At 42.5% G+C, this 14,196-nt stretch overlaps 1 protein-coding gene across 1 annotated transcript in view; it reads right to left on the bottom strand.

Annotated features, from left to right (window-relative positions):
- The window catches only part of CTNNBL1 (catenin beta like 1), a 141,320-nt gene that overhangs the window by 22,316 nt on the left and 104,808 nt on the right, over positions 1-14,196 (bottom strand). Inside the window, exons 12-13 of the mRNA XM_011366593.1 lie at positions 5,737-5,834; positions 3,637-3,717 (exon numbers count right to left, since the gene is read on the bottom strand). Coding sequence (XP_011364895.1) covers positions 3,637-3,717; positions 5,737-5,834 — 179 coding nt within the window. The remainder of the gene's footprint in view (positions 1-3,636; positions 3,718-5,736; positions 5,835-14,196) is intronic.

Here is a 14,196-nt window from a genome sequence, read left to right as displayed (position 1 = left end):
TCTGGCCACCTCCTACTTGCCAGGCCCTGTGAAAGCAGCTTTCACATGCGTCATACCTACGTCACCAATCCCTACATATGCGATTCTTCCAAGTACACAGTGGGGACATATGCCTTAAAAACAAAACACCAGTAAGAAAAGAAAATAAGGCTGGGGCGGTTAGGCTATTCGTCCGTAGCTGGAGAACAAGGAAAAAGCCTGGCTCTCAGGCCCAGCCAGGCTCTCCCGTTCACACCCTCCGCTCCTAGAATTTAACTCATCACTTGCCCCCAAACTTAACTCAGCTCTTTTGCTCCTGGTTCCTCTCTAGATTGGAAAGTCCCTTATGTCTCTACCTTTTTCGGTTCAGCTTGACTCTTACTTCATCCACAAAACTGCTAAGGGTGACTCCAGACTCAGATGGCCTCTCCCTGCTCCCTGGATTCCTCTAGCCATACAGGGCACCTGGGGCCCACTCTTCTATCGGCACTCAACCCCTCACCCCTGCCAGCACCCCTGGCCCTGGGCCTTGCACAGAGCAGGCACCTGAGAAACATGTGCCAAACGACTGGACTCTTTCCAGTGAACCTTGGTCAACTGCAAACCACGGACACCTGCACTGTAGCCATGGAAGCTGAAGTTTACAGGGATGATGGTGGCTCCGAGACACTAATGTCAATACCTGATCCCCGTTATCTGGGTCAATACCTGACCCTGTTATCTAAGATTTTTTGTTGTTGTTGCCGACTTGGCAAAGTATATGAGGTATTCATTCACTGCTGATCTGACAGTCAATGTCATTAAACGCCTGAGAAATAAGCATTCGATTCAAGTCAACAAATATTTGCTGAGTTCCCAATGGGTGTAGGACATCCAAGTTTAACGGAGGTGGGATGGGGTGAGGCGACAAATTGTTTATGACTTGAGAAGACTGCATGAAGGAGAGGTGAAAAAGAGGTCGTTTTGTTCCAAGTCACTTTACACCAGTGAGGCGGCTTCATCTGCCAGGATGGAGCCCGAGTGCTGGCAGAAAGCAGTGCTCACAAATGCATCCCTCACCCCGCCCCTTTTCACTGAGCAGCACTGAGGCTGCTGAGCACTAATGGCCTTGGAATGTTTGCCAGTGCCCAGCAAAACGGCCTTGGCATCAAGGAGACAGATGTTTGTCAGAAAATGGCAGGGACCCCGGGGCCCGTGGCACACAGAAGCTCTGTGAATGCTGGAGAGAGTGGCTGCAGTGATTACTCTCCGTCAGCGCTAATCAATTTCACACCCTCTTCAATGCTGATAATAGATAATCTTGTGGGAAGCAGGCCAAGTTTCCTAACGGCTACATGCAAGCTGCTCCCTGCCGCCCAGCAGCTTGCCCGATCTCCCTTAAAAAAAAAGAAAAGAAAAGAAAAGAAAAGAAAAGAAAAGAAAAGAAAAGAAAAGGCCTATTTCAGCTTTACCTCAAATGAGGCATCTGATGGTACCAACACTCTGGTCTGCTAGAGCGACTCCTTTGAGGACATCTGCAAGGAGGATGCTCTCAGGAAAGGACCGCCTGGCTTACTCAAAAGTTACACGAAAATTCTAAAGGAAGCTAGAAAAATCTAGCAACGGCAGCAGCTTTTACTTACTGAGCAAGGCACTCTGCATCCTTTGCATGCTTAGTCTTCATAACAACACTTAGAGGGAGATGTTATTTCCATTTCATGGATGAGAAAACCAGAGCTCAGAGACATCGACCCATCTGTCCAAGGTCTCAGAGCCAGGGAGTGGCAGAGCTGGAACCCTGATCCAGGGTCGTCTGACTTTCCACCTCACGTACTCCTTTCCTACTACTCTGCTGCTCCTCTACGCCGAAGACCTCCGAGGCTTTAACCTCTCATCGTGCTTTCAATCCATTCCATGTTCAAAAAATGGCAGTTACAAAAGGATGTTCACTTAAACCCGAGGGAAAATGTTAAGCTGGAGGGGACCTCGGAGATCACTTTGGCTGATGCCGCGTTATAGCTGAGAAACTGGGGCTACATGAGGCACAGTGACAAGGCATGGCTAAGCAGTGATTTAGAGGTGGTGCCTACACTAAAAGTCTAGGTGCCCTGACTCCCAGGTGCTCCTTCTACCATCTGTGAATATCTCCAGCAGGTAACGTGAGAGATTCCATCAGACCTGGAGTCGAATGGTCTCATGGCTATTTCCCTACAAAAGTCTGGGGAAATTTCAATTTGTTTCTAATTATAATTCAGACAAAGAGAAAGACTATATTACTCTAGCACTTTAACAGTCACTAAGTGTCCATCATGTCCAAGTTACTGTAGAGGGAAAAAAGATGGAAAAGGAAAGTTGAATCAAAGACCAAATTAAGGGGGTGAGGTACGTGGAAAGAAAGGACTGTGCGCAGACCATGTCAGTATCTGAAGTCCGGCCTTTGATTTTAGGGCACCTTTTCTCTTGTAGTAGCATCATAGCACAAAAGGAGAAAGTCCCAGCCAATCAATTCAATCAATCGACAAACGTCTGAGGATTTAGCAGGTTTCGGGAACATAGGAAAATCATGAGGATAATAAACACGGTCACCTGCGCACCGGTATGCATGAACGAAGGTGTACCCTGTGAAACGGGAGGAAGAGAACAGGGCCCAGACACCAAGGCTGCTATCTTCCCACGCTCTGGTCTCACCCTGGCCTGAGGCGCAGCTTGTGGGAAAATGCTAAGCACTGGTTCTCCCACCAGAGACGTTTAAAAGCCTCAAGTGTATCTTTAAAACGAGAAGAGTGAAACGAGAATGGAGTGATACAGCAAATCAAGATCACAAGGAAAATGAGGTCTACTACCGACACTGAAACAAGCCGGAAAAGGATCACTTTGCAGTGTGACCAAAGACTGAGGAATGTCTTGTAGGAAAAAGAAAACAAATTGGACATTAAAACACAGACATGAAAATCTGCCCTGATTAAGGAGACAGATGAGAAAGCCACAGAGGCCTGAGAGGGCAGAGAAGAAAGTGGAAGCAGGTGAAAAATCCAGGAGGTAGGACAGAACCACAGCAAACAAAGCCTCTCAGGGGGGAAAAAAAAAATCTAGCAGGCTTCCTTTCCCTCAGCACCCATCAGCGTCAGAAAATCAGGATCAGTCATTTTGAACGTGGTGTGTGAATTCTGCTAGTGCATCTGAGCTTCTCTTCCAGGCCTCCAGTTTTTCATCTGTAAATGGGGAAACTGGATTCGACGATTTCACGGTTTCCTTTTAGCTATTACACCCTGTAATCACCCTCCTTCAAACGCTTCCCTTGTGACTGCCGAAGCCAGCGAGTATGCGCATCAAGACACACTCTGCCAATGTGGTACCAAGTTGCAGCACTGTACTTTAGTCAAATTTTCTAAGAGAAGCTCTTGTCAAGGTAGTATTAGTACTATCACCCAGACTCCCAAGGTCAGACCTGGATCAATTCTACACATCCTTCCTCTTGAAGGATTTTCACTCTCGTTACAAGAACGGTTAAAACCACTGGCGGCCTGTCATCTGCTCTGCTCTAAAAACATGTTAGGTGGCACATAATGGTCGATGGAACCCTTGCCCTTGCCTGTCCTGTAGGGGAATATAGGGTGCACAAGGGACTCAAATGGAGTGCAAGTCAATAGCTAACGAAAGACATGCAGGGATACGTACATGTTTTTCACCTTCAATCTTCTTGTCGGCCACCTGCATTGCATCCAGATATTTAAAATGCAACTCCATCAGTCTATCAACCTGTGAGAGAGAGATTTCACGGCATGAATGAGAAGGAAAGAGAATATCAAGGCAAAGGAACAGAGGCGCTCCTATTCATCTCACTGCCACTCCTTACAAAGGGAAACCTACTCCACCACTTCTTACACGGGAGATGAGCTTTGCTTAGGAACACAGGAATGGATCAAAGGGCTGGGAAAGAACAAAGCAAACGCTCAGGATCAATGCAGTTGGAACGCAGGCCCACTGCCCAAAGGATTCTATGCGTTCCCAGCCCTTCTAGGACTCCTAGGAATTCCAGCTGATGAAAACAAATAAATAAATAAAAATTCAAGCCCCTTCTTGCAAAGAGAAGGAGCTTGAAGTTACATACTTGATATTCACTTAGAACTTTATAGAAATTCCTTTTTTCGAACTGAAACCTTTCATGTTCAGATTCTGCCCCAGAGCTGATCTTTTTTTAAAAAGGTCTCAGTAAAATCTCTTTAGTTGCTTTTGAGTCAGAAGAGAGTGCAAGAAAAACTCCTTCAGCAACTTAAAAAAGGGACCTGACTTTTGCTCAGCAATAACTTAAAAATCAATTTTGAACTTAGTAAAAGTCTTCCTTCAAACATGGCCTCGGGAATACTCAGTGGTTTTGAAAAAGTTTCATTTTTCCTTGACTTCCAAAAGATTGAGGGAACACCATGAAGCCAGCCTAGACTTCTAACCTGTCTCTTTACTAGGCTGGTAGCACCACGGCTCTTGGCAACCCTGGTGTTTACCCAGGAGCTGACAGTAGTTAATAGCAGATGTTGCTTCAACATGGTGTTACACAGTCCAGGAAGACTGTGCTCAAACTCTCCCTGGAAAACAATGATGACTCTAAGATCTTACACAGGAATTCATGTCCATTATTACCTTAAACCTTAGAAAGCTGATACGGTCGACAGAGTAGATGGTAACTCTAAATTTAAAGATGAGGAAAATGAAGTATAGATGTTAAATGACGTCACCAGGGTGACACGATTGCTAAGATGTTCTGTACCTTAAGCTAATGGCCTTTTCACCAAGCTGCACTGCTAATGAGAGCAGAAAAAACAGAGGTAGGCTCAAAGAGACAGTCTTAAACGTCTCTCCAAAACACCTTGGACACAGGAAGGAAAGAAATTATTCTATGTTATAATGGGGTCTTTGGTCTTTAATTTTTACTCATCTGGAAATATCTACTTATGTCTAGTGTGATAAAATACACAGGCTTTCTGGACTTAGGTGGCCTGGATTCAAATCCCAGCTCTGCTTCTTATTACTGGTATGATCTTGAGCAAGCCATATAATGTCTCTAAACTTCAATTTCCTTATCTGCAAATGTGAATAATATTGTATTACCCAATCCGCAGTAGTCACTCGATAAATGGTAGCTCTTATTACTGTTAAAAATCTTATGGTTTGGCATGGTAGATATCACTACAAAATATTTATCTAATCTCATTTACAGGCTCAGTCCCATGTTCCATAGCCCATCTAGGGTAGGCTCTACCATTTTCTTATCATCATCTTCATTTTCACCACCACCACCTAGTAAGACTTCATTTGATCTTTGTCTCATTGACTCTTCAAGAATGGGCATCGACATTTCCATTTTAAAGCCAGGGAAAATGAGGCTCAGAGTGGCACACATCTCCGAAGTAGCAAAACCAGCTTCAATCCAGACATCAGAACCCAGAGTCTATGCTCTCAGTCCCTCTGCTATGCTGTCTCTCCCCACCCCCGCCGCTCCCAATCCTATTATAATCTACTCTCCTTGGGTCTAAAAATCCCCTTAAAGTGCTAGCTGATACCAACCACCCTGAGGTGTTACTACTCCCAGGGGAATGTGTTTGGAGATGAGGGGAAAAATAACTAGACAAACCTTTGAGACCCAAAGCAACAGGGCCCGGATGCCAGAGAAGATATTTTAAGGCAGCACACGCAGCCCAGCACCCCTCGGACTGCATCAGGTAAAGGGCCCCTCTGTTCCCGCCGGCCTAGGTCCAGATTTCCAGTCCGACAAGCACCCACCTTCTCACTGTCATTCTCAGTGAATTTATTCAGAAGCCGGGTTCGCTGCTGCCCTCTCAGGTTCCGCAGGAGGGAAGCCAGGATCGAACAGACATGCTCTGGGTTGGGAAGGAGAAAAGAGAACATGCTGTGATCAGAGCAGTAATTACTACTTCTCTTCAAGCCTGGTCTGGTTCTATTGAAGGAGGAATAAGTAGGCCTTCTCTGACTGCTGCTATTGATTAATAAGACAAGAACCTAAATTGTGTCATTGGAAAACTGAACTGATCTTCACATATTGCATAAGAAACGTATTCAAAAGGGATGATATCCTCAAGGACAACTTGAGCAAGTGAATTAAAACTAAGTTAGGATCTCTGTTCTGCCTGGAATTCATTTTTATTGTCCACAACAGAACCTCAAACAAATACCTCATTTACAGAAACAACCTGTGAACAGAATATGAATACCAGCCATGAGATGAACATATAATGAACAAATAAGATATGTTTATTGTATTCTCAAATGATCACTTTCTCAAGTAAATATTCCAGAATTAAATAAGTGCTATCACTTACATTCTGGTGTAGCTAAAACCCCCACTTCAGGTTTAAAACAGCTGGACAGTAAGTACTTCAAAATGATAACAATGCCTTTTGAGTTCACATAACCCAGGGGCTTGTATTATAAGATACTATTCTTCTACCCTGGGAAGAAGAGGGTAATTGAAGGGTATAGCGTAAGCTTCAGCTGTAAAGAGATTCCTTTCTTTAAAAAGAATTTTTTAAAAAGAATAATGACCTTGAAAAGGAGGTGGCAGAAGTCTGCTCATGAAGAAATGGCCGAGTAAAGTTTATTTTGAAATAAAATGCACAGTGTAGACAACAAATATTCTATTTGAAAACTGAATGGCATCTTCACATGCCAAAGTTATCTTGAGTTTTCAAAAATCACTTGACTATTAATTAAAGCCACATGTAAGCACTCTTACTGAAGCACAAATATAATTCAGTAATTGTTTCATTTTCTCACTTGTATTAGGAGCATTCCCCACCTCTTCATCTCCCCCATGTCTATTATTAATACTGGAGTTTTTAGTCCTTAGACTATTTTCTATCTACGTTCACTTCCCTAGGGATCTCAACTAGTCCTACGGCTTTAAAAACCATTTATATGCTGCCGACTCCCAAACTTATGTCTACAGGTCAGTCCTGTTCTCTGAACACAGACTCAAGCATTCAACTCTACCTGCTCCCTCTGCTTGGCTGTCCAACAGGTCCTTTAAACTTAACACGTCTAAAACCCAGCCCCTGACCTTTCTCCTCGAACCTGTTCCCCATACTTTTTTTCCATCTAGTTAATGGTAACCAAGTTCTCCATTTCCTCAAATCAAAAATAGTGAAGATGCCCTTGATTCTCTTCTTTGTCACATGACCCACAGGAAACTTCGTCAGCTTTACCTTCAAATTGTACCCAGAATCTCATCTGGTCTTAGTACTGCCCCCACTGCCACTGCTCAGGTCCACACCACCATCATCTCTTGCTTGGGATGCTCAACAGCCTACCTGTGGATCTGTTTCTACTTTTGCCCTGTTTGGCCTAATCTTCATAGAGCAGTCAGAATGATCCTTTAGGTTAAAACCGAAAGTCGGATCCCATCATTCCTCCGTTTAAAACCCTCCAATGGTGCCCCAACTCACTGAGCCTAAATGCTATATCTAATGGCAGGTAGGTAGGCTCCTGCCCTGGGGCCTCTGCACTTGCTAGTTCCTCTGCCAGAAATGCTCCTCCCTAGATTATTTGCATGGCTCAATTTTCAAATCTAGTGTTACTCAACTGTCATCTTTTCAATGAGGCTTTCCCTTGACTACTCTGTTTAAAAATGCAGTGCCCCAACACGGTCTATTCCCAAGTCTTATCTGCTTTCTTTTTCTCTTTAGGATGCATTACCTTCTAAAATACTGTCTGTCTGTCTGTCTGTCTGTATGTATGTATGTATGTATGTAAGTATTTTGTGCACTGCCTCCCTTCAATTAGAATATAAGCTCCATGAAGGAAGGGATTTTAGTCTGCTTTGTTCATTACCATATCTGCGGTCCCAGAATAATGCCTGGCACATAGTAGGTGTTTTGAAAATACAACCTGACAAGAAAGCAGGCTCTCGATACAAGTTTTTCGTGGCAGTGGTAGGGGATCAAGACAAACCACTCTTGAATTCTGTATATCCTTTCAAATAGCTTTCGCCCTTTTGTATATAAATGCCTAGCCCACGTTCACAGTAATACCTAACCTCTGCATTGCTAATATGCTCTCAAACTGTCAGTTACAAATGGTCCTTAAAGATTTTTTGCATCTGGGAGTAAGTGGATGGCCTTTCCCTAGGCAGCTAACAGTTTCAATAAAATATCTGTAATCAGTGGATTCAATTTTTTAATTATAAAGTTTTTATCAAAATACGCTGTGAACAGACAGACATATTATATACCCTCTCAAGACCCCAGGTTTAACCCCAATATCTTTCAACTTTTGTGTAAAGCTGGGATTAAGGTGGTATAATCTCCATCTTGAACAAAAGGAAGGGAACAAGGAAGAGGAACTGGGGGACCGGGGGGCAGGCGGGAGGGACAGAAAGAGGAGAGTGGACAAAACGGGCCCCGTTTTCACAGGAAAGTAAAAAAAAAATACATCATGAACTCCATCAGGGTAAGGACAGTGAAGTCGACAGCTCAGCTAGGGTGCAAAGTAGGATAAGAAAGGGACGTCTCTGCAGGTGCATGTCAGGGGACATCCTCTGACTTCTGTGTACGTCAAGGAGAGAAGATGAGAGGAAGAGAGAGAGAGGAGCATAATCAGCTCTGCAATCCTGGGCCAAGCAAATTAGATATGGCTCTGGTCTCTTCAGTTAGTGAACAGATGTGGGATAGGCTATAATAAATGTAGTGAATTCTAACAAGCTCAGTTCTGAAACTTTAAACTACTCAGCATGGCAACTGGTAACAACCTCCATGTATACGGATAATTTGACAACCATAGAGTAAGAAAAAAAAAAGTGAAGTACTTATAGATTATCTGGGCCAAGTCTCTGTATAGACAGAAATATCAAGGCCCAGAGAGAAGTGACTTGTCCACACAGCTAATTAGTGAAAGAGGCAGCACTCAAACTTCAGATAACTCGCTTACTCAGTCATTCTCTGACCACTTATCTCTGTGTCGGGCAAGCTCTCAGTGCTCAGGGCCCCCAGACAAACAACGCAGTATCCCTAACCTTAAGGCACTCTTCATTTTTGGGGGAAAACAAAACAATAGTTACAGCTCAGTGTGACAAACTTCTTCACCTAGGTCTGCACGGGGGACTAGGGGAGCTAAGAGGTGGGAGAGCTGGCCTCGAAGGATTCCCACTGAAGGTGACAAATAACTGAAAATCTTAAAAGCAAAACAAAAAAAAAAACAGCCATGGCCGACAACTAGGTAGAGAACAGTAGCTAACATTCCAGGCAGAAGGAACAGTATATGTAAAGCCAGTCAGGTGGGCAAAGCCCGGATCATGGGAGAAAAGTGACAAGGATCCACCAATGAATTTTAAGCTGAGTTTAGACCAATTCTTGGCAGATACATTCCCTTTAAAGAACAAGATCAGGAAAATGTTTCTCTTTCCTGATGAATTTTTTTGTGCTTCTTATTAGGGTTCCCTCTTTGCCTTGGCTATTAGGAAACTCACCAAACTATGCAAAAAGTACTCAACAAATATTTATCGAGCATCTACTAAAATTTTTCTTTTCTCATACTTCTCTCATGACTCTAGTCCTCTTTCCTAAGGGGGGAAAAAAAACCTATGAAGTATATTATGTACATTTTCAGAGAAGGAAAATAAATCTATTTTTTCATATATTCTCTACTATACCTTTCCATATTAGCACACGCTTCATTTTTTTTTAAAGGCTATCTAGAATTCCACTGAACCTATTTATCATAACTTAACTTGTGCCCCAATCATGGGTATTTTAGGTGGTTTCCAGTTTTTGGTTGTTTTGTTTTAGCTTTTAGAAATAATGCTGTAATGAACATTGGTGTACATATATTCTGGCAACTTTCGTATGTGTATTCTTATGGCAAATTCTTAGCACTGGAATTGGTGAGTCAAAAGGTACTGAAATAAAATGTTGAAAGACACTAATAAATTGTCTTCCAAAAAGGCTGTACTTATACTTCTATTCTCCATATGTGTGTTTATATATGTATATATGTACACACACACATATATACACATTACATATATAAAATGTGATTACGTTTTCCCATATCTTCATGTAGATTGGATATTTTAAACTTAGAAATTATGACAAACCTGGTAGGTGAAAAACGGGATCTTCTTTGGATTAGCGTGTTTTTGTTCTTGTTATGTATTTTTTCCTTTTCTGATGTTTAGTGGCCATTTGTATTGCTTTTTGTGTGAACTGCCTGGCCTTATCCATTGCCGATTTTGATTTCTCTGAGTTCTTAGTAAATTAAGAATATTACCCTTTTGTCATGTATGTTGCAAAGATTTTCCCCAGTCTGACATTTGTCTTTCGACAAATTCTTATTGAAAGCTAAGACTTAGTACCACTATATTGTTTTGCTGTAAGCTGCTTCAAATTCCTATCTAAAAGTAGGGTACTGTAATAACTGTCACCATTTTTATTGTGTATCTATGACAGTAGGCTTATTTAAATCATACACAATTTTCTCATTGAATCCTCACTACTAAGCTATGAAAAAGGGACTATTTTCATCTGTTTTATAAATGTAGAGTCAAAGTCTCAGAGAGGTTAATTAACTTACAAAAGGTCAGGTACTGGAGGAAGTGGTGTGAGCTTAGATTTGAATCCAAGTTGTCTGACTCCAAACTGTAAGCTTTTCCTACTATGTTAGATACTTCCCACATATCAAAAGTAATCATCAAAGCTTTTAAAGGAAGATGAAAGAGACCAGAGACTAAACCATGGGAAGTCTGAAAATGGCTTCATGGGGGGCTCACTGTGACCAAAAGATAGGCGCTTTGTAAATTAAGAAAATAATTCAACAGTTTTAATGAGAGGAAAATGAAGCACAGGGCCATATGGAGTAAGATGTGAATTACAGACCCTCTCTCTCTTTTATTGAATTATTACTTCCAGAAGTGATTTCTACTAGAGACCAAATAAAGAAAAGATTTTGGGTTCTAGACAGTTCTGCAAATACTAAAAGAGAATTTCTCAATCATTTTCTCAATCATTAGAAATCTTGCTGATTAAGATGGATGAGAAAGAGCTCAAGGGAATGTTCTGTATATACCTCAACAAGATGGAATGGGTGCTGGTGGCACAGAAAAGGGATCAAGAGCTATAATTTTCAAAAAGGAAAATGTAATATACAGAAGAATCATCTTTTTTTTTTGTTGTTTGGTACTAGATCATATTAGCATGCATTTCCACAGCTCATCCCAGCCTAGAGGAGGAAATATCTTAATCAATTGCAATGGTACACTGTGAACAAATGACATTTAGCCATTTCTTCGAGATTTTACGTAAAGGACAGGTTGTCAATTTCAGGAGACCTGAAGCTGCCTGTGTTCCTTCCCTCTGTCTCTCTGGGTATTAGGGCTGGCGGTAGGTTACTGGTGCCTGCCAGACAGGAAAACAGTAAAACCCAACTCTTCTGGGGTTGAGTATAGACAGTAAAACTCAAGTTTTACTCTCACACACACACACACACACAGTTTCATTAGCTACTAATAAATGTAGCTTCCCTAGGAACAGATTTCAGCCCAAGGTGGTGTCAATTTTTCACGCACCAAAAAGATGGGGCGAGGTACTGGCACAGAGAGCAGCAAGGATAACAGGTTTATCTGCTGGCCAACGCTGCTCGGCTGCTCTGTCATTTCGAAAGGAGAAAATGGAGGTGAAGGATGGCTATGAAGCTGTCAGCACAGACGAGGCAGCTGTGGTGGCTCCCACGGCAGGGAACAACCTCTAAGGCAGGGCCCAGGAAGAGCAGAACACACACACGAAACCACAAGGCTCCAGACACAGGAAGGCGAAGAAAATCTATACTTTCAAGTTACTACGTGGGGACGTAGGGGAGTTGGTAGAATATTAGAGACCCAGTACTGAAATCGTGCCAGGGTTGAGTCCCAACCTGCTGGGTGTCCCGCTCAACAGTCAGACAACCGGCTGCCTCAGGTACTAATTAGTGAAACTGTCTAGAGGGATGGTTCTGGCCCACTCTTTCCCCAGCTCAAATCTCTTCAGGGCCTCTCAAAGGCCATTACCAATGGGTTAAACCCCTGGTTTATACGCTAAAAGTCTGATTCTCTAAGGTCAGTTCAAAGTTCTGTAATTTCAGAGCTCCAAGGAGAATCAGAAATCTTGGTTTGAACTCCTCTGGGGTTGTGAGTATAGAAACAAAAGCCCTGATAAGGGATGTTATTCGCTTTGAGTCAAAAGTACCTTTGCGGGCCCCTGGAATCTAGATCTGCTATATATATATTTAAATCATGACAGACACTTTTGAGAACCTGATGAACCCTTATGTATGCTATCCCTTCCAAAATATATACACAAATGTAACATTTCCATGAAGTTTCAGAGTGTTGCCAACTTCGGGATGGCTCCTTGGTTAAGAACCCGTTATCTAGTACATCTAGACTGGAGGTCTTTCCAGAACAGCACGACCAGCCTGTGGCGGTCACTCCAAGATTCTCTCACCTATGCACCTGTCATGGACACCATCTAACTCCTTCCACACTGCATCCTGGATCATTTTTGTAAAGAATCGGAAAAACTAGCATTTCCCATCCCCATTCTTTAAAAAGCAGTGTGGTCCAAATTCCAATAGGTTAACATCACCTCTCTCTGTGAGGAGAGCTATCTATGCACTGACAGGCCTGTTTACAACTAGGCCTAGCAGTGTCCCACTGCTGAGAAAGACAGAAGGGTGCACCGAGAGGATTGACTTCCTGCACGTGCTCCGGAAGCACCAACGAGCGAATTAGTTAACCTCGTGTCGGGCTTTAGGATCGGACAGACTCGAATTCAAATCTTGCCTCTGAAACTCAATAGCTGGTTAAACTAAACCCTGTTTAATCTGAGTCTCAGTTTTCTTATTTGTAAAAGGGGGCTATCTTTCCCACGTATTCAATCTATTATATCAAATGAGATATGTGCACAACAGGCACTCAACAGACATTAGTTTGAGATCTGCTATATTGAAAAAGAGCATTGTAAAAAGAGTCTCTCACCTATGCACCTGTCATGGACCACCATCTAACTCCTTCCACACTGCATCCTGACCACATGTCCATCACAGAACATGTTTCAGTTTGCCTGGGTCATCCTAATTAGCCCCTATGGAGAAATACAGGCAGTTAGGTCACTTGACTTTCTCAGCTGGAAGGGCTATTTTTCTATAACTTGAGATTTGTTCAAACCCTAAAATGGAGGAAGGCCAACTTCATTCAGGTTCTTTAATCCTACAATAAGTTCAAATAATGTGCATATGTGTGGCTGCCTATGAAGCCACATAATACAAGATTCTGGGAGACCTGTGGACAGCCCTGAGATGGATAGTGGCTATTCACTAGTAGGCTGAAGGACAAAGCACATCTAAGCAAAGATGGTCTTACCTTTAAACAAAAATCAATGTACTTGGCTATGGTAATCGTTTGCCTTTTGATCTTGCTGCAAGAACTGAAAACACACGTATGATATGATCTGTAGAGAAATTGAAAAATACCTCCTGCTTCATGAGTTTTATAATGACAAGGTAATTAATTACAGGGCATGGAGTGGTACATACACCAACCATTCCTTTACTTAAACTTCTGAGTACCTACTATGTAGGTACCTAATATGGGGGCTACAGCGATGAAAGAAGACAGTCCACTTTAGAGAAGCTTGTTGTCTTAAGAGCAAGGCTAAGAAATACACAGCTACAACAGAGTACGCAATTAACTGGCACACATGGAACACGCATAGCACATATGTGAAGGGCTCCTAATTCAGTTGGGGGTAGGGGAAGGGTGGTTATACAGATTGGAAATTAGGAAGTCAGAATTGAGACAAAAGGAAAATATTTTTCTCAGAGACTTCTGAGAGGGATGCAGAGCTGGATATGTTATACTGGCAAGTGAGGGGCTGTGAGCTCTTAGCTCCAAGTTTTCAGGGATAAAGCTTGCAGGTAGATAGAAGCCAAGATTTGGAGTTCTATGAGCACATTTAATTCTTGAAGCACAGACCTGTACCATATTCCCGAATCGGGGATAAATATAATATTATTATATTAACAACTCTCCCAAGGTGGGAGTGGGTGGGGAGTGAGAGGGACGGAAGGTGACAAGGCACACAATAACAATCACTAAATGTGACTTCCTCACCCTCTGTACCAGGTGAAGTTCCTCCGGATTTTAGAGGTATCCTGCTTACACCTCTGTTAAAGTTTTTGTCCCATGAGGTAAGGGAAGAT

Source organism: Pteropus vampyrus, unplaced genomic scaffold (assembly GCF_000151845.1).
Source record: "Pteropus vampyrus isolate Shadow unplaced genomic scaffold, Pvam_2.0 Scaffold125, whole genome shotgun sequence".
Taxonomy (NCBI): Eukaryota; Metazoa; Chordata; class Mammalia; order Chiroptera; family Pteropodidae; genus Pteropus; species Pteropus vampyrus.
This window is presented reverse-complemented; position numbering and strand designations above follow the sequence as displayed.